Raw genomic sequence first — 18,507 nt, 5'->3', positions numbered from 1 at the left:
CTGTTTCACGCCTTTAGGTGTTTGTGGTTGTATTTGGTGCTCTTGTTCTTGTATTGATTCTCTGGTTGTGTAACCCCTTTGGGGATTATTTCTCAGAAATGAAGAAGCAGACACTGTTTTTTTTTTAAAAAAAAAAAAAGAAAAAAAAAAAAAGAAGAAAGATCAATGGTTAACGTCCCAAGGTAAAGACTGCGGGTTAAAGTTACAATGCACTAATCAATCTCTAAAGACCAAAGGTTAAAGTCCTATGGCAAAGACTGACGGTTAGAGTACCAAGGCAGTGTTGATTCAGACCATAGGTTCAAATAAGACAAAAAAAAAAGTGGTTAGAGTCCACAGGCACTGATCAGTAATCACCAATAATAATAAGACCAGGGTTTAAGTCTTTAAGGTAATAATTATTAATAAGACCAACGGTTAAAGTCCTAAGGCAATGAATGAGGGTTTAAGTCCCAAAGCAAAAATGAATATAGGAGATTATGCATATATATAACTATCATTATATGATTGTATAGTGTACTTTTAAATGATGCAGTATTTCATTATATTATTGAGAACTGTTGACTGACTTGACCACAGTATGAAATTGTGGTGATAATCATAATCTCATACGAGTTTATACAAAATGGAAGGAATGAAGGAACTACTAATATTCATGTTTAAGGCTGAGATCTTTTAATATATATGTAATATTTTTATGTGTTGGTTTGTATTATGATAAAACAATGGTTAAATATTATTAAGTGCCGCATGTGGCATTATGTTATTGCTTTGTGTGTATTTATGATATTCTAACATGGTTCGTATTTTTAATATAATGAGGTAATTCAGTCAACTCTAAAGTGTTATGTTCCCAGTTGTTAAGAAAAAAATAAAAAAAAAAAAAAAATATATATATATATATATATATATATATATATATATATATTCTGTTGTCAATTCTTAACTCTAATGATATCCTAATGTCACGTGGAAATCAAAATTTTTACTTACGTTTTTTTTGTAAAAAGCGGAGCGTTACATCCGACCTAGCCTATAAATAAAGATCATGTGTATTCTATCAATATGGGCCTAAAGACACAATTAAGCATAGGTTGGAAGATACCTATCTCTACTAAAATATTATTTAGAGTTTTAGTTGCTATTGAAGTTCTTGGATTCGCTTGAGCAAATATGACTTAAGGGTAACTTTGAATCTTTTTTCACTTCGCATTTTAGCATAAATATTTGTTTTGTATGCTAACATTTATGCCTATTTTTTGTTGGTTTAAGTCGGTCCACCCAACCGTCACCATATGATAGAAATAAAAATTGTTGAATTTAATTTATTCATTCCTCTATAATTTTTATTTTCTTTTGCTTTTTTATTTTCTTTTTTTTTTTTTTTTATTTCTTCTTATTCTTTTCGAAGTTATTTTCTCAAAAAGATTTTTAAAATTAAATTATAGTAAACTAGCTCTTGATATCTTGTTTGGTAGTCGCTCCCAAACGCTAGCAAATGAAATGAAGATATCTTATTATCTTTATCACACAGGTAACAGGTAAGAAAACAAAACACCTGCTTCAAGGTTTGGCAATTGGACTCCGTCAAGCTGCTTTCATGCATCCAATGATCAAATCTACCTGTTGAACTTGACATAAAAATAAATATTTATGTCCCAATATAATTTGTAACCTTACAAATAGCGACGAGGCATAATTAACCTTTCATGAAATTATATAATATATATATATATATAATATTTGATTTGAATTCTCCTAGACTATATATATGGATGCTGCAACTTCCAAAAGTTAAGCTAATCGGCCTCATACATATTCAACAATGGCTTTCTCAACTTTCACCTTGTCTCTCTATCTACTCTCCTTCATCCTCCTCCTCCAAACAGTTTTTGGAGCAGATCCCATCTTCCATATATGTTCAACCTCAGACAACTTCACAAGCAACGATCCTTACGACATAAATTTGACAAAGCTCATGGGCTATCTTTCCTACAAAACCCCTCCCACAGGTTACAGTTTAAGCTCAATGGGCGAGAGCCAACATCAAGTATTTGGGCATGCCCTCTGCCGTGGCGATGTCTCAGATGTCGACTGTGCCAGCTGTGTTACTGAGGCAAGTAAAAAAGTTCGAGATTACTGTTCTTATAATAAAAATGGAATTATATGGTACGAAAATTGTCTAGTAAAGTACGCCAAGAATAGTTTCTTTGGAAAGATCGATTATGAACATATGGTTTATGCTTGGGCGGTTCAAAATGTAAGTGATCCCTCGTCGTTTAATCCCAAGGTAAGAAAGTTGCTAAGAGAACTGGTCAAGAAAGCTTCCGAGAGCCCGAAGATGTACAAGACCGGAAGCTTGAAGATCGGAGAAGGGAGGACAATCTATGGGTTGACTCAATGCACCAGAGACATTTCTGGAAGTGATTGTAAAGCGTGTCTTAAGGATGAAATCAAGCGACAGCCAGCTTGCTGTGATGGGAAACAAGGAGGAAGGGTTATGAGTGGGAGTTGCTACTTCAGATATGAAGTTTACCCGTTTGTCAATGCTTAGTATGGAGGGACGGACGGTCACTCTAGCTCCCTACGTATCTCGTTGCATATATATGTATATATAGGGGACTGATCGTCGTGCAGGAGCTCTTCCCTATATATATATATTATATTGTTAAGTAAATTGTTCCCTTTTTTTTTTTTTTTCTTTGAAAAACTTCACTTATAATGCTGGATTTTTCATCACTTTTAAAAAAAGGTACTCAAAATTTAAAAAGTGTCAATTTAGGGTATTCATCTTTTAATATTTTTTTCAATTCAACCATCCGTTAGAATTTTTCGTTAAATCCTATCAAAATTCCCGTGTTTATTTTTTTAAAAAAAAATTCAAAGATTCATGCATTAGTATTTTTGAAAATTCCTTCAAATTCTGACCAATACCTAAATTCTACCATTTTTTTCGTTTTTTTTTTTCCTAAAAAAATGGGTATTCTGGGATTTTTGATAGAATTTAATAGAAAATTATAATAAAGAGTTGAAATTGATAAAAAAAATAATTATTATTATTATAAGATGGATACCATAAATTGATACTTTTTAAAATTTGGATACATTTTTTTAAAAAAAATATGAAAGATCAGGGGTTATAAATGAAGTTCTTCCTTCTTCTTCTTTTTTTTCTTTTTTTTGGGGGGCAAGTATTTAATATTTATGCACGTTTTAAGTATATGTTGGAGTGGCTCTTATATGGGCGGTGTTGAATAAAAGTTTTTTTTTTTTAATAGAATTGTTGCAAGAATATTTATGGTGTACGTTTAAGTCAATAATGGATCATAGTAGGCCAAGTATAAGGTTACTGTATCCTCATCCATATCCCCAGTACTTGCATCAATGGCATTGTCAATGATTGAATAATATTTATTAAAACTATAGCTGAAAGTTTTATAAAACATCCATCTTGTTTTATGTTTCATAAAGCATGTTTTATGTTTGAACTCTTAAGAGGCTCTTTACTCTAGATGACCTTAGGATCCCTCTCCATACTTTTGGTGCTACATAGCAATAAACCAAAAAAAAAAAATTAAAAAATTAAAAATTAAAAATAAAAAATCATTACTTATTTAGTTATCAATTCACTCGCTTCGTCATTCCGATTAATTTTTTTGACTCACTCCGGCATTTTGGCTAACTTTTCTTATGGAATGCCATGTCATATCCAATAAATTGGCAACATGGGTATACATTGCACAATCAACTTCACCAAGTCATATGTGTCTAGTCGTGAGTTGTCATTCCACCTAAAACTAATTGGTGTTAAGTCTTTTATCGACCTTGAGATCATGCTCAACGGGTCTATTTTTAGAGTGGTCATAGGGAGCAATATTGTGTCCCAACAATATTTGAAAATAATAGTCCAAGATTCCAATAACACCTAAAAGGGGGATTGAATATGTATTTGCCAAAATAAGGCGAATTTTTTTTTTTAAAAAAAAAAAGAAAAAAAGAAAAAAAAATAAGCAATCACACAAACATTCACCAAATATAATTAAAATGATAAATCAATCAACATAAGTAATTTGGTAATGAAGTGATAACATTCTGAGAAATCTTTATAAGTAAAACCACTATAGGGCAGCAAAATTCAAGAAATCAATTAACTATTGAAGAATTAAAATACAAAAAGTTCACACTTACAAAACCTATGAAGTTGACACTCTCTTGCATTAAACAAGTGACCCACTTGTTTACTACCACAATTGTTCCTTAGAACACCTGAAAAAAATTTCTACTTGATCTCCCATACCGGAACTTTGATAAGCTTTAATTGCTGTTGATAAATAGGTATGGTTTTAGTAAAAGACTCTAAAAGATGAGCAATTGAAAGCACAAAAACCTAAACTTTCTCTCTTAACATATGAAGAAAAATGCCCTTTGTTCTTTAGAAATATTGCCTCAAATCCCTTGAAAAACCGTACTCTAAAAGCCCTTAAATAGGCTTGAAAAAGTAGCTCTAAATTTTGAAAGTCAATTTCTAACATATTGTAGATTTTTGATCCCGTTCAAACTAGTTATTGCCATGTTCGAATTGGAGTATTTTTTAGCGATCCAACTTTTCAATCTTATTTTTAGAGTCCTTTTTGATGCCTTAAACATTATAATTGGAAAATTTTCACCAAATACAAAATTGTATAATTTTGAATTATATTTAAGGTTAAATACCTTATTGGTACATGAGTTTTACGCTTTTTTAAATTTAGTACTTGAGTTTTCATTTGTTTTATAGGTGATACTTGAGTTAGAGGTAAAAATCCGTTTGATACCTTTGTTACATTTTCCGTCCAAATATTAACAGTTGTCATGTGTCAACCGCTGAAGTTGACACGTGGCACTATATAAAAAATAAATAAAAAATAAAAATCTTTAAAAATTAATTTAAAATAATAAAAAAAAATCTTTAAAAATTAATTTAAAATAATTGAAAAAATCTTCTTCAAATAATGTGGCATCATATTAAATTGACATGATACTATCCTACATCATTAAAGTAGAACAACACCAAGAATTCCCTCAATTTTTAGTATGTCAGCATCCATAGGCATAGAGTATCTGGTGAGCTCTAATCAGTTGTGACTTGGGTCGTGGGCCAATTCCGTCCAATTATCTTGCTTTCTGGAGGATCAGTTGCGCTCAAAGAAATCCAAAATCTGACCCACAAGCCCAATCTCCCTACCCACATGCTCGCCGCCTTTGGAAACTTCCTAGAACTTTCCCAGAGAACTTGGGAAATCCTATTCCGTTAAGGACAAGGTTATATTAACGCATATCTATAAAGAAACCCTAAAATTCCTTAGCGACGAATCTCAATCAATTTGTTAAGAGTTGAGACCAGCCTTCTGCTTTCCCTTTTCTCTTTAGAATTTGATGGCAAGCAACAACATAACCAGTATTCCAGTAGCATTTGACATCGAACCCGACGGCAGTTCCTCCTCGTCGGCAGATGATTTGTTGGTCAACATGCTCGTGGTGCATCCGGACCACCCAGAAGAGGAGGAGAGCATGAAAGCGTTCTGCGTGCCGCGCATGCTGTTATCCTCTGAGGAATCCTCAACCGACGTCGTACCAAAGTTGCTTTCTCACACAACCCTCCCGGAGTTGTTTCACAAGCATCCTTCATTCATCAAACATGTCTCGGAGTACGTTTGTTCGCTGCCTAGCAGCACGCACACCTTGTATGTCTACCATGTGGTCGCGGACGCGGATCCAGAGGCGCGGCAGTACTACTTTTGGGATTACTTTTTTTCCGCGGACAAGCTGAGTCGTAGGTACGATATAATTTACACGGCGTACATGTCAGAGCATTGGTTGGGATTTCCCAGCGGAAGGATATTGCCACTCAATTTGGACGATGAAGAGCAGTCACAGAACGAAAGGAATAGGCCGTCATTGGAATCTACAGTAGAAGCGCTAAAGGAGGTTCAAATTGATCAAGAGGCTGTTGAGTGTGCCATCTGCTTACAGGGCCTTTTGGTTGCTGCTAAATTGCCATGCTCACACGTCTACCATCGAAGCTGCGTAGTTGAGTGGTTTGTTAAGAGCGATTCATGCCCCATGTGTCGCCGCCCGGTTGTCTAATTCAATTGCAGGCAGAAAAATCTGGTGTGATTGGTCATGGATCCTAGTAGTTAGCTATTAATTTGTTCTAGAGATATGGTGTAAATAATATTTTTGAAATTTGAGATTTGTTACTTCAAAACATATTACTCGACTTAATTTGACATGCATGCTGTTCTTGAAATATGGTAGTTCTGTAACTTCTGTTTTGTCCAATCCTTCTCAAAATTGATAAACCAAGTTCAAAATTTCTTGATTCGGTGGAAGATAATTAGTTTAATATGCATCCACATAAAAAATACAAATTTTACCCACAATTTTCACGGCTTGTTTGAATTTGCAATTCGAAAGAACGAGATTTTACAATGTACGATTTAAAAAAATAATTTTTAAAAATATTATTAAGCGTTTGACAAAATTACAATTTGACCTTAAGAATCACAAGTTAGCCTTTAGAATTTCGCGTTTTCAAAAAAGAACCAATTTATTTAAAATAGCAAATTTTTTACGTTTTCAAATCGCAATTTTCAAACGATTTATTTTCTCTAATTTGGTCTAAAATTATATTTTTTGTGTACGAAATCACAATCTCAAATGCACTCAAATAATACAAAGTATTAAATTATTCATGTGTCCTACGCGCTACGTAGCACCACATTGAAAAATCACACTAATCTCCTTTGACATGCATGATACCCAATTTGTAATTATCCTACCTAAAAGTAACCATCAATGATCAATCCTCTCAAATTAGCACTTTTAATTTGTCCATCTCATTACCATTTTTTACTAACTTGGATGAAAAATGCGTCACGTGACCACAAGTGATTGAAATTGTTTATTATATTTCATATAAAATGTGTGAAAATACTCTTTAGATTAAAAAAAACAAAAAAACTTCAATAACCATACAATTATACTCTTTAGCCGTTGAGCTGTGAAGATTCATGGTTAGGATGTAAGTCGCTCGCCTATAGCATTGTTGAGTCTCGAGACTTATAGAGCCCTACGACTAGGTTGTAGGTCTTTTGTTATAGAGTTGTGGACACCTCTAAGGCTCTAACTTGAGAGTGGGTCTCTCTCTATTAATGGTCGTGGAGGTTGATCTAACCACAACACTTTTCTCTAAGGTTTTTATTTTATTTTTATTTTTTTAAATAATAAATTAAGAGATTTGTTCACGTGATACATTTTTTTTGTTTAAATTAATACAAAATGGAACCACGTGGAGCGAATTGAAAGTGCTGAGTAACTTGAGGGGTTGATTGTTACTTTCTAAAACTTAGTGGGCGTGATTATAAATTAAATTAAGTTAGAGGGGATAAGTTTATTTTTCCGAACAATTTGTACAATAGAAAAATAAAAGAATATTAGTAACACAAAAAGAAAAAGGAAAATCTGGTAGAAAAACACTACTCTCTTTTTGATCATAGACGCAAAGTACAACTCGATCTCTTTCTGTCTGCAAGATCAAACAGTGCTAAAGCGATGGACCTGAGAATTTGAAGCGCTCTCTTTTTTGGACTGTGCGGCTTTTTGAAACGACGACGTTTGTTTCTTCGTGTTGATTGGTTTGGGTTCGGCCATGGCAGATTCATCGAAAGAAGAGCTGGTCCAGCTGATCAAGCGCTTCGGGGCTTATCTCACCGTCAAAATTTCCAATCTCCTTCCGATCTCCCTTCAGAACCTGGTTCGTACCTCTATTCCCTTTTCTGCCAATATCAATTTCGAAACTTTCTTGAAGTTCATGGTGGATCTGGTACTCATTTCGCGCCAAGAATCCATAGCTCTTGTCAAAATTTATGTCGTAATCTGATGGTGTTTGCTAGTTTATTCTCTAGTTTCGATTTTCTCTTTGATTTATGCCGAGTTTGGTGCTTGTTTGAATGTTAATTCGGGTTTAGATTATTGGAAAAGATTGATGTTTAAACAAACAGCGGTTAAAATTATAGCGATTTCTGATGACGAAATTTAATATTTTATTGTCGTAAATTGCTCAAACAAGGGCACGCAAATACAATTTTACTTGGTTTGATTAAATTTTGTATGATTTTAGCGAATAAAATAAAGCTTTAGGCATTGGCTATCACGGTGGAATTTGAGTTAGTGCAGCCTAATCTCCATTACTCGAAGTTGGAATTTGATTTAGTAAAAGAAAAAGCCTCCCCCTTAACAAAAAAACAAAAAAATTATATATATGAGCGGCCTCATATGTTTCTTTGTAGTAACAATCTAAGTTAATCTTTTTACCTCAGTTTCAAAGATGTTTTGATTGTTGGCATGGAAAGGTGAATTATTTTGCGCCTAGTGGAAATACTGGCATTTCTTAACATGTGAGCAAAGTGTTATTTGAATCAATTGAATGAACTATCAAAATGCTATCTTTCTTAACATCAGTAGTACTAGGTGGCTTGAGGGTCATGCTGTTCTCGCACATTTGCGCCCCTAGCTCTTTTTAGGGTTGGGTGGCTTGGCATTCTTTCATTGATTATGGGAGTAAACATCGTGCTATCAAAAGTAGCTAAGGTGGTTATTGCACAAATCAATATGCTAAATACCGCATCAAGTGCCCCATGGCCATGCCCATTATGGGGATTGTGCTGATAGAAATTTGTTTAGAATATCATGTCAAGGGTTATATGTTTTTCCTATCACGACTCAAGGAAACCACTAGCCAACATCTGCGGCATCGCTCCAAAAGAACTAGTTAAGTTACAATTGGAGCTCCCTAGAATCACTTAATAATGCCCCGTCTCAACTATTTTTTATTTTTTATTTATTTTTATTTTATTTTTAATAAGTAATCAAGATTATTAAAAACGTAAGGCGTCTCCAAGTACACAAGGAGTATACAAGAGAAGCCACCTAACTAGTAGAGCAAAAATGACAAGAAACTCATGAAAACGAATCACCAAATGAGAGACAAGAGCAGCTGTCCAAAGATATAGGGGGTGAAAATAAAGACTTAATCTCCTCCAAAGTTATCTCACCTAGTAATGCCTAATCTCACATAGTAATGAACTAATATGAGACTTAGCATCCATGTGCACCTTCATAATCCACTCACTTAATATGGACAATCTAGCCACCCAATATGGGACTAACATTCTAGGGCGTCACAATCCCCTCACTCAAATCTTTGACGTCATTACCTGGGCCCATGTTATGCAATGCCCCAACGCCACATGGTATTATTAGGTTGCTCTGATATTATTTGCCATGACTCAAGGAAAGTGTTAGCCATATTTGTATTATAACTCTAAAAGAACTAGTCAAGTTACAATTGTAGCTCCCTAAAATCACTTATAAAGATTGGTTTTAAGTGATTATAGTCTTTATAAAGACCAATTTATTGTATTTGTTGAGGAGATGCGTTTTTGGGAAAAAATTGTGTAACAGGATAATTTTTTGTATTTCTTCGGTGTACATTTTTGTATTGGTAAATTGCACTCCAATAGGTTTTTTAGCAACTCTCTTGGCTTGAGACTGGGAGACAACGATTTTCGCTACAGTGAGCGGGGGTCTTTTATCAAGCTTCTTGGGTCTAGGAGTGGTGGTGCCATCAATATTTCTCACTTTTTGTTTGCAGATGACACCTTGATTTTTTGCGAGATAAATCCGGATCATATTCGCAACTTGCGTGGTTTTTATTTAACATAAAAGGAATGAAAGAGTTTGTCATTGTTTTTATGCTTTGAAGCGGTTTCAAATTTGAGGATTAACCTTGCTAAGTCAAATTTGGTTCCCGTTGGCAATGTCATTAATGTTGAAGGTTTGGCTAGCATTTTGGGTTGCGAGGTATTTTTTTGCCGATCAAATACCTAGGTTTTCCCTTGTGTTATGAGCCTAAATGGGAGCCATGTACTGGGTGTCATGTAGTGGGTAGTTAATTGGTCAGTAGTTACGGGTAAAAGCCAGTAGTGGGTTAGTGCTAAGTAGTTATGGGTAAGTAGTTATCTTTACAGTTATTTGGTTTAGCAGTTATCCTTTTCAGTGTAATGGGTTAGTGGGTAGTTAGTTAATTTGGATTGTCTCTTGTATTTAATTCAGCTTTGTTATCAATGAAAGGTATCCAGAAAATTATCCAAAGGTTTCATCTCTTAACCGTGTGTTAGAGTGAAAATGAGGGATTGACCCCTTGAAGTGTCAAATTATTATTATTTTTTATTGTTTTTTTATCATTATGTCAATAGAAATTCCTTTATCAAATATCTAGGCTCATAACACCTTGAGAGCTTCATTTAAGGCCAAATCTATTTGGGATGACGTTATTGAGAAGATAGAGTGTCACTAGTGGGATGGAAGAGGATGTACTTGTCAATGGGTTGGAGAGTTACATTGATTAAAAGCACTTTATCTAATTTGCTTACCGCATGTCTATTTTCCCCTACTGGTTGATATTGCCAATTGCATAGAGAAGTTGTAGCGGGATTTTTTGTGAGGTGGTATTGGTGAAGAATCCAAATTCCACTCGGTTAGCTGGCCTAAGGTGTGTACTCTAATCTCTGAAGGTAGATTGGGGGTTTGAAATTTACTTGTGTTCAATAAAGCTCTTTTGAGAAAGTGTCTTTGGCTCTATGCTCATGAGAGAGAGGCCTTGTGGAGAGTGGTTGTGGATTTTAAATATGGTAGTGCATTGGATGGGTGATGTAAGTATGATGTCCAAGGGATGTATGGTATGGGGCTTTGGAAAATTATCAGGAGGGGTTGGGAGAGCTCTTTAGTCATAATAGATTTGAGGTGGGTGATGGCTTCAAAATTAGATTCTGGCATGACGTGTGGTGTGGGGATCAAGCCCCCAAGATAGCTTTTCTGGACTTGTTTAGCATTGCATGCTTTGAGCTGTTGTGGCAAACCATTTGGAGCTTTCTAGTACCTCTCATCAGTAGAATGTTAAATTTTCTGAGAGCGGTACATGAATGGGAGGTAGATTTCTTTACGTCATTTTTTAATTTGTTGCATTCCTTCATATTGAGATGAGGTGGTGAAGACAAGCTTTATTGGGTTCCTTCCAATAGAGGGTTGTTCAACGTCAGATCATACTACAATGTCCTTATTCCCCATGATATTACTCATTTCCATTGGAAGAGTATTTTGTGGAATAAGATTCCATTGAGAGTGACTTTTTGCTTGGTCAGCCATATTAGGGAAGATCCTTACCATGGATAATCTAAGGAAGCGACATGTCATTGTGATTGATTGGTGCTACACGTGTAAAAAGAATGGGAAGATAGTGGATCATCCTCTACTTTATTGTGAGATTGCATGTGCTCTTTGGAATACTATCTTCAGCAATGTTGGGCTAGTTTGGGTTATGCCTAGTTGGGTGGTAGATCTCTACGGTTGCTGGAGAGTGCAAGGTGGTAGGCCTCAGTTGATGCAATATAGAGTTTTAAGGACCATGAGAAGACATTGATGGAATTAAAGGCTTTATTCTTTACGATACTTTATCATCTTGCTGCTGCTTTTGACCTTAATATTTCTAGCTCTCATATTTTCTAGATCTTTTTTTTTTTTTTTTTTTTGTTCTTCTAGTTAGGTTTCTCTCTTGTATACTTCCTGTGTATTTGGGTTGTACCTTTGTGCTTTTTAATGAATTTGCAATTACTTATAAAATAAAAAAGACCAGTTTCACTTAGTAAGGAATTAATGTGGGACTTAGCACCTATGAATAATCCACTCACTCAATATAGGCAATCCACTCATCCAATATGGAACTAACATTCTGGGCATCACAGTTTCACTAGTGAAACTATAAATAATGAATAGATAAAGAAACAAAATGGACTAATTGAAGAAGTTTAATTTTTACTAATTTGGTGAGTAGCTATACAAACTATGGTCAACAGCTACCTTATTTTTTGTTTGGAGAACATCTGAATTATGATGTCTTGTCCTCTGTGTAAAAATTGCTCAGTGTTGTGATGGATAAGTTTCTGAACAGAAACGTGTCATTGATATAGAGAGGGGTTTCTTGCTTCTTCGGATTCATGATTGGGGTTCACAGTCTAATGAGGCTCTTCAATTGCTTGCTATCTTAATATTGTCTTCTAGAGAAAAATGCCAAGCACTATTACTTGTAGCTCTTTTGAACCAGATGATGTATCTAGTTGGACTTTATATTGTCCTCTGCTTTGTAAAATTCTATTGAGTTTTCAAGAGGATTTTTGTAGTTTATATTACTGCTTAGCATCACCTCTTAGTAGTAGTTCCTGAGAACAATGGGTTATTCGCGTTTGAGAACATAGTTCCTGGAAGGAAGACTGGAGTTTAAGAACAAAGTTTACTTTCTTTTAGCTGGAAAACTTTTATTTTTGTGAAAACTGTAATTATTTGTGCTCCAATCTCCATGTTTGTAAGACATCTATTATTACAGGATGCTACAAATGTCTGAGTTGAATGTTAAAAGCTTCAAAAACTCAAGATTCTGACCTTCCTCAAGCGTTTGTTTTTTGTTCCCAGAATGGTCTTTTCCTCTTAGAGTGCAATGTTTTCCTGAATTAAGCTAATGATTGTAAGGCAATGCAAAAGCCACTACCAGCGAGGATAGAAGCAGTGGCTCATGAAAATATCTTGTAGTCCTTCCAAAAATGAGGGGAGAATTGAATTCTGATGGACATATAAGCCTATATTAAATGCTATCAAAAGTATATGGGTTGCTTGATCAAAAATGGAAAGAGAGCAATGATGTTTAAGAGAGAGAGAGGGAGACCAACTATGTTTAAAAGAAAGAACAGTTTCTATGGGCCTTATTTCTAACTCGTGTTATACAGATTCAATCAATTAGTTTTTATCTATGATTCGGAATTTATCCCATGCACTGAATTTTTATCTGGGATCATTTGGGATTTCTAAGAACTTTCAAATTGGTAGCAGAATTCACGATCCTTCGGGGCTATTGCGGGGCTTGCTGTTGCAATAGTTTTCACTTGGAGGCTTTTGAGATCACCTAGTCAACCTCAGAGAAGGCAACCCAAACGACAGGCTGGAACACCTAGTGGTTCTGGTGTCAGTGCCCATTCAAATGCAAATTTGGTAGCTCCTGGAATTCCTTCATCCTTGGAGGATTCAAGAGCACATAATGTTGTCGATGAGTTCTTTCAGCCGGTGAAGGTTGGTGTTGAATTATTTGCACGACATTTGAATTATATAGTGCTTTAATTTGACTTGATTTAATCTAACGTTGCTTTTCCCCCCTTTTCAGCCAACTCTGGGGCAAATTGTAAGGCAGAAATTGAGTGAAGGAAGAAAGGTAATTAGCAGATGCTCAATGATAGTCTTATAAGCTAAGCAAGATTATCTTGTTTTGCTTATTATGTTCTTTTTATTTACTGAAGGTCTTAAGGAAGTAGGAATAGTTCTCAAACATCTACAAATTGAACTAAAATCTATGGTTAATGGATACTTTGCTGTTCTTTGTCAATGTGAACATAGGTGATTCCTCTATTTTGAATCAGGATCTTTAAAAACCTTCATCAATTTGCCAGTTTAATGGCCATGCAGGACAGAATTACCTGCCTCTAGCTTTACCAATCAATTATACTAGGCAGACTATTCATGGATCTTATTTGGGTCAAGTGTTCTGAAATAAATTTGTAAATATAGGTCATGTATAATGTGTGGTCAGTATTCAAATTATCACCAGTGGCTGATAAGTGTCAGCATTTCGCAGTCTCCAGTGTCTGATTCTTATTGGATTGACGATAATCTTGTACTTGTGTGTGCTTCTAAAAAATTTAAGGGAGGAAAACGAAGAATCATATCCAGAAAACTGCATAATATCTAGCATATATATATATATATCTTAAATGCTAAATGAACAAACTTGCGAGTCAGTGCACCAAGTAACAAGTTGTAACAGGATAGTTTTGATGATTTTTTGATGTCTCTGTTCTGGGTCTGGGTTTAGTAACTTGTTGAAATTGTTAAAGTAGTTCAAGGGCTGTTCTACTTTTGAATGAGAAATATAAAGTTCTGCAATATGTGGAGCACAAAATTGTCTTCTGAGTAAAATAATAACAAATACTTGAAAAATATAACTAAGAAACATTACAATAGAATAAATACTTCATGTGTACATGGGGACACTTTACGCTTTTATTGATATATTGATTAATTATTAATAAAACCAATAGAATGATTTCTAAAAGATGTGTTTCTGAATTACTTTGGCTTAAAAGAGTGTGTACAATTTGAAACATACATGAAACTTAATGTGGGATTCAAGTATCAACACGATAAATTTCCCAGCGTTGATTGATTAGAAGTCTTGAATCTATTGATGCCCCCATTTCTTTTTATATCAGCTAAAGCTTTCTCTTGAAATGTAATTACATTTGTAATTTCGGCTGCTCCTTTTGTTCTTGATGTCCGAAGCTTTCTCTGCTGTCATATGACCATCATTTTATCTAGAGGTCAACTGGCTCAAGTTCTGTTTTTTTGGTCCTTGAAGTGATTGGGAGCCTGCGTTCCACTCCCTGATTGCTGTGGCTCTAAGCTTTTCACTGCATGTTGTGAAGAATAACTTCCAGAGTTTAACTTCATGAAATCATGGTTTGATTTCCACCTTTAGTTGTGGTCTAGGCTATAACGTATAACCCGCTGGATTTGCTACTATTTAATATTTCTGAAAGAAATAGTGCAATTAAAGTTTGTTTTTCTTATTTCCTTTGTATCACCTGTTATATCTGTAGGTAACGTGTCGTTTGGTTGGAGTAATTCTCGAGGAAAGTAGTCCAGAGGAGATTCAGGTGGTGAAACTCTGTTTTTAATAAATTCTTGTAAAAGCAATCTGGAAAAGGATTGACATTGTTTACTATGTTCATGGCAGAAACAAGCAACTGTGAGGTCCTCTGTGCTGGAAGTACTGTTGGAAATCACGAAATTTTGTGATCTTTACCTCATGGAAAGAGTTTTGGATGATGAAAGTGAAGTGCGTGCAGACTTTGTTAACTCTTATTTTGTGACAGTTAATCAATACTATATTTTTGCTGAAGTGTGTTGGGTCATGTAATGTGCTAAACAGTTAACAGTGCCAGTAAGCAACTTCTTAAGTGCTTAACTGTATATATTACCGTGCTCTTGCTCTTGTACTTTTCTGCATGTTTGCCATGTTCAACATTTTTAACTTATTTTTGTAGCATGGAAGCCATAACATGGAATCAATATTTTCTTAAATACGAAATATTCAAAATCAACTGTACCATTTAATAAGTGGTTGAGGTTAAATATTTTTGGCTTGCTTCCCCTGCGCTTAGATGTTTATGTTCTTGTAATATATTTAATTTAATTGTATTTTATCCTTAATCCTGCAAATTTGTCCCATCAATAAATTCAAGGATGCATATGTTGACATATGAGCATTGGAGATGTATAATTTGTGGATGTTACGTACTAAGATCTCTAAACTGTTATTTTGTATCAACATAGTTGGGGTTGTTTTATCCTAGATGCTGCTAACGGCTAGTGTCTTAACATAATATGCACTCTGCAGACTGCTCTATATTAGCGTTTTCTTGCTGCTGTATTGTAGTTTGTTAAATATTAAAAAGTTTCCCTTGTCATTTATGGGATGAACTTTTGTCTGCAGAAAAAAGTTCTGCAAGCTTTGGAAGATGCTGGGGTTTTCACATCTGGTGGTTTGGTCAAAGACAAGGTAAAAGAAAATGTGCACATTAAATTTATATGACCTTGAAAGTATTTTAAATCTTATTCTAATGATTTTGGACTTACTGGACATGCATCGTGTCTTGTGTATGGATGCATATGCACACACCATGTACCTATGCATCTATGCACATAAGCAATCTGTCTACCATGATAACAAAAATAGGCCTTCAGCCTTCTGCAAAGAAGCGGGACACACCTCACGAATATAATAACAAAACTCCCCCTCATTGTACATGTTTAGCTCCTTTATTTTATTTTTTTTATGTATGACCTTGGCTGATATGGGAATCCTGGAAGATTATGAAGCTTCACACTTGGAAACTAACCAGCAGTTGATATCCTTGGATCTTAAGGTTGTCTTCTTCCAGATAGCCTAAAGAACAATTTATTATAATAACATCACAAAATTTGGGAGGATTTTATGATCCTTTGGCAGACCAAAGTTCCTTTGAGAGTGGGTTTTTTTTTTTTTTTTTTTACCTCTTGGTTGGCCCCTAAGTAAGATTCTTATCATGGACAACCTTAGGAAGCAGCATGTTATTGTGGTCGATAGCTGTTGTATGTGCAAGAAAGATGGGGAGTCTGTGGACCATCTTCTTCTCTACTGTGAGGTTGTTTGCACCTTATGAAATGATTTTTCAGTTGCTTTGGGATGTCCTGGGTTATGCCTAGTCAGTTGGTTGATTTGTTTGCTTCCTGGTGGATTGGTGGTAGCACTCCGAATGTTGTCGTACGGAAGATGATGCCCTCTTGCCTTTTGTAGTGCTTTTGGGGAGAAAGAAATTATCGAAATTTCGAGAACCACGAGAGGAAATTGGAGGAGCCTAATTCTTCTCTCTCTCTCTCTCTCTCTCTCTCTCTCTTTGTACTTGAACAATTGTATTTGTAGCTCCTTGATGATTAGTTTTAATGATTTTTTTTTGTTCTTTTTTTCTCCTTCTAGATAGACTTTTCTCTTGTATACTTCATATGTATCTTGGTTGCGGTTTGCACTTTTAATAATATTTCAATTACCTATTAAAAAAAAAAAATCACAAAATTAGCTTCAAGAACAAGGGCATTGTGACTAGCCCTTGACCAAGAATGATGATAATTAGTGGGAGGACCATAGGCATGCACAAACAGTGATATTATTACCATTATTGCAATAAAACAACAGTCGATATTAGAGCACTAGCAGCAATTTTCCTTAAATTTAGGGAGGTAAACTACTTTTTACTTCCAGAGAAAGCTTTTTTATATTAAAATAATGAGGGAAGTAAAAGTGCTACCCTTTTAGTTCCTTTGGTTTAGAAAACACCAAGGGAGTCTGTTGCAGGTTTTTTTTTTTTTTTAAAGAGTTTTTCCTACATTTAGGAAAGTGAATGAGATTTAAAGAAACTATTGCTAGTGTTCTTATTATGGGCACAAATAATGAAAAAACAACAGAAGATGGTCAATTCTGAGTTTTTGATAAGTAAGCAAAGAACTCAAAATTCTTTCAGTAGAATAATAGGGAAGAAATGTGTTGACACAGTCTCGTAGATAAAGATTACACTCTGGTACCCGATCTTGCCATTTGGCTTGTCAATCCTATTGGCTAGGAGAACTTATAAGGAAATCAAATGCTGCAATGATTATACTTGTTCTGGTTACAAGCATAAACTTTGTCATCTGTACCCTGCTAGAGAACTCTGAATTATAAAAGGAACTCTGGATATGAATGGATTATATCTGCTTTGTGATTAGTATTCACCAATTCAGATTACCTATTTTTGTTTTTTGTTTTTTCATATTTGTTAAAATGTCATAATTCATGTGAAATGCGTATGCAGGTTCTTTTCTGTAGTACAGAGAATGGGCGGACATCTTTTGTACGGCAATTGGAACCAGATTGGCATATTGACTCGAACCCTGAAATCGTTACTCAGTTAGCTGTATATTATCACCACTCATCATTTTTGGATAGATGTTATAATGTGTTGATATTAATATATTTACCCATCCTAATGCATTCCTTCTGAATTTTATTCTTATTTGTTACAGAGATTCATCAAATACCAACTTCACATATCTCCTACCAGACCCGAACGCACCGCTCCGAACGTATTTAGTGCCCCAACCTTGGAACAGTTCTTTGGATGTGTTTGACTCTGAAGCCAGTAAAAAGATGCAAGTATAGTCTTAAACTCTTACTCTAGGTTGTCTTTTCTCCCTTTTGGATTTTATTCATACCTCGAGTTTCTGCTCGTTACAGCTAGATGTTCTTTGGATTCTCTCAGTACCGTTAGTCAGACGAAAACCGGTATTTCTCCAATGTTTTGAGGGAGAAAAGCTTTCTTTGTTTGAAATTTGTGTAATAGATTTGGTCACATCCAAACTTGGTCATGAGAGATTTCATCAAATGTTTGGTGTTTGTGTTCTATTACAAATAAATTTTGGCATTCCGTGACATTATTTTGCAATATTTCAGTTTGTTTGTCATTGTAAGCTGGTTGCTGTAGATTTCTTGAGTGCATTGGATGAGTTTCAGAGTACGGCTGGCGTCTTGTGCACACAAGATGCAAGCTGGGATGACGCATCAATAATTGAGAACACTTGACACTCCGAGCTTGTGCGTACAGGCACAAGGACACAAACCAAAGCCCTTCAATAATTCATTTGCCTTTAAATTGTGAATTGAGTGGCCCAAATTATGAAAAAAGGAAAATGATGGGAATATATCCTTCTTGAATTTAAAATGTGGTTGATTTT

At 34.9% G+C, this 18,507-nt stretch overlaps 3 protein-coding genes across 4 annotated transcripts; all 3 read left to right on the top strand.

The window, feature by feature from the left end:
• Positions 1–1,799: 1,799 nt before the first annotated feature.
• Positions 1,800–3,443, top strand: LOC133861210 (cysteine-rich repeat secretory protein 38-like). The gene has a single exon (XM_062296942.1). It carries the CDS (start codon positions 1,826–1,828, stop codon positions 2,552–2,554), a length of 729 nt encoding a protein of 242 aa, XP_062152926.1. The 5' UTR covers positions 1,800–1,825; the 3' UTR covers positions 2,555–3,443.
• Positions 3,444–5,338: 1,895 nt separating this feature from the next.
• LOC133861708 (uncharacterized) lies at positions 5,339–6,242 on the top strand. Its single transcript, XM_062297504.1, has one exon. It carries the CDS (start codon positions 5,416–5,418, stop codon positions 6,124–6,126), a length of 711 nt encoding a protein of 236 aa, XP_062153488.1. The 5' UTR covers positions 5,339–5,415; the 3' UTR covers positions 6,127–6,242.
• Positions 6,243–7,489: 1,247 nt separating this feature from the next.
• On the top strand, positions 7,490–18,210 carry LOC133861100 (peroxisome biogenesis protein 22). Of its 2 annotated transcripts, XM_062296807.1 has the most exons (9): positions 7,490–7,795; positions 12,982–13,218; positions 13,310–13,357; positions 14,799–14,855; positions 14,936–15,037; positions 15,695–15,760; positions 17,589–17,690; positions 17,800–17,929; positions 18,011–18,210. In XM_062296807.1, exons 1-8 carry the CDS (start codon positions 7,691–7,693, stop codon positions 17,902–17,904), a joined length of 822 nt encoding a protein of 273 aa, XP_062152791.1. In that variant the 5' UTR covers positions 7,490–7,690; the 3' UTR covers positions 17,905–17,929; positions 18,011–18,210. The 2 variants fall into 2 exon arrangements, with proteins under 2 accessions (XP_062152791.1, XP_062152790.1); XM_062296806.1 differs by having other exon boundaries at positions 7,491–7,795; positions 17,800–18,210.
• Positions 18,211–18,507: the final 297 nt, after the last annotated feature.

The sequence above is a fragment of the Alnus glutinosa genome, chromosome 2, assembly GCF_958979055.1.
Source record: "Alnus glutinosa chromosome 2, dhAlnGlut1.1, whole genome shotgun sequence".
In the NCBI taxonomy this organism is placed as follows: Eukaryota; Viridiplantae; Streptophyta; class Magnoliopsida; order Fagales; family Betulaceae; genus Alnus; species Alnus glutinosa.
This window is presented reverse-complemented; position numbering and strand designations above follow the sequence as displayed.

What these genes read in the sequence shown, in the direction of transcription:
- LOC133861210 (XM_062296942.1), top strand. Translation starts at nt 1,826, where the DNA reads ATGGCTTTCTCAACTTTCACCTTGTCTCTCTATCTACTCTCCTTCATC.
- LOC133861708 (XM_062297504.1), top strand. Translation starts at nt 5,416, where the DNA reads ATGGCAAGCAACAACATAACCAGTATTCCAGTAGCATTTGACATCGAA.
- LOC133861100 (XM_062296807.1), top strand. Translation starts at nt 7,691, where the DNA reads ATGGCAGATTCATCGAAAGAAGAGCTGGTCCAGCTGATCAAGCGCTTC. An exon ending in AATTGAGTGAAGGAAGAAAG is followed by an intron (nt 13,358 to 14,798) that starts GTAATTAGCAGA and finishes TTATATCTGTAG; the next exon opens with GTAACGTGTCGTTTGGTTGG. An exon ending in GTGGTTTGGTCAAAGACAAG is followed by an intron (nt 15,761 to 17,588) that starts GTAAAAGAAAAT and finishes ATGCGTATGCAG; the next exon opens with GTTCTTTTCTGTAGTACAGA.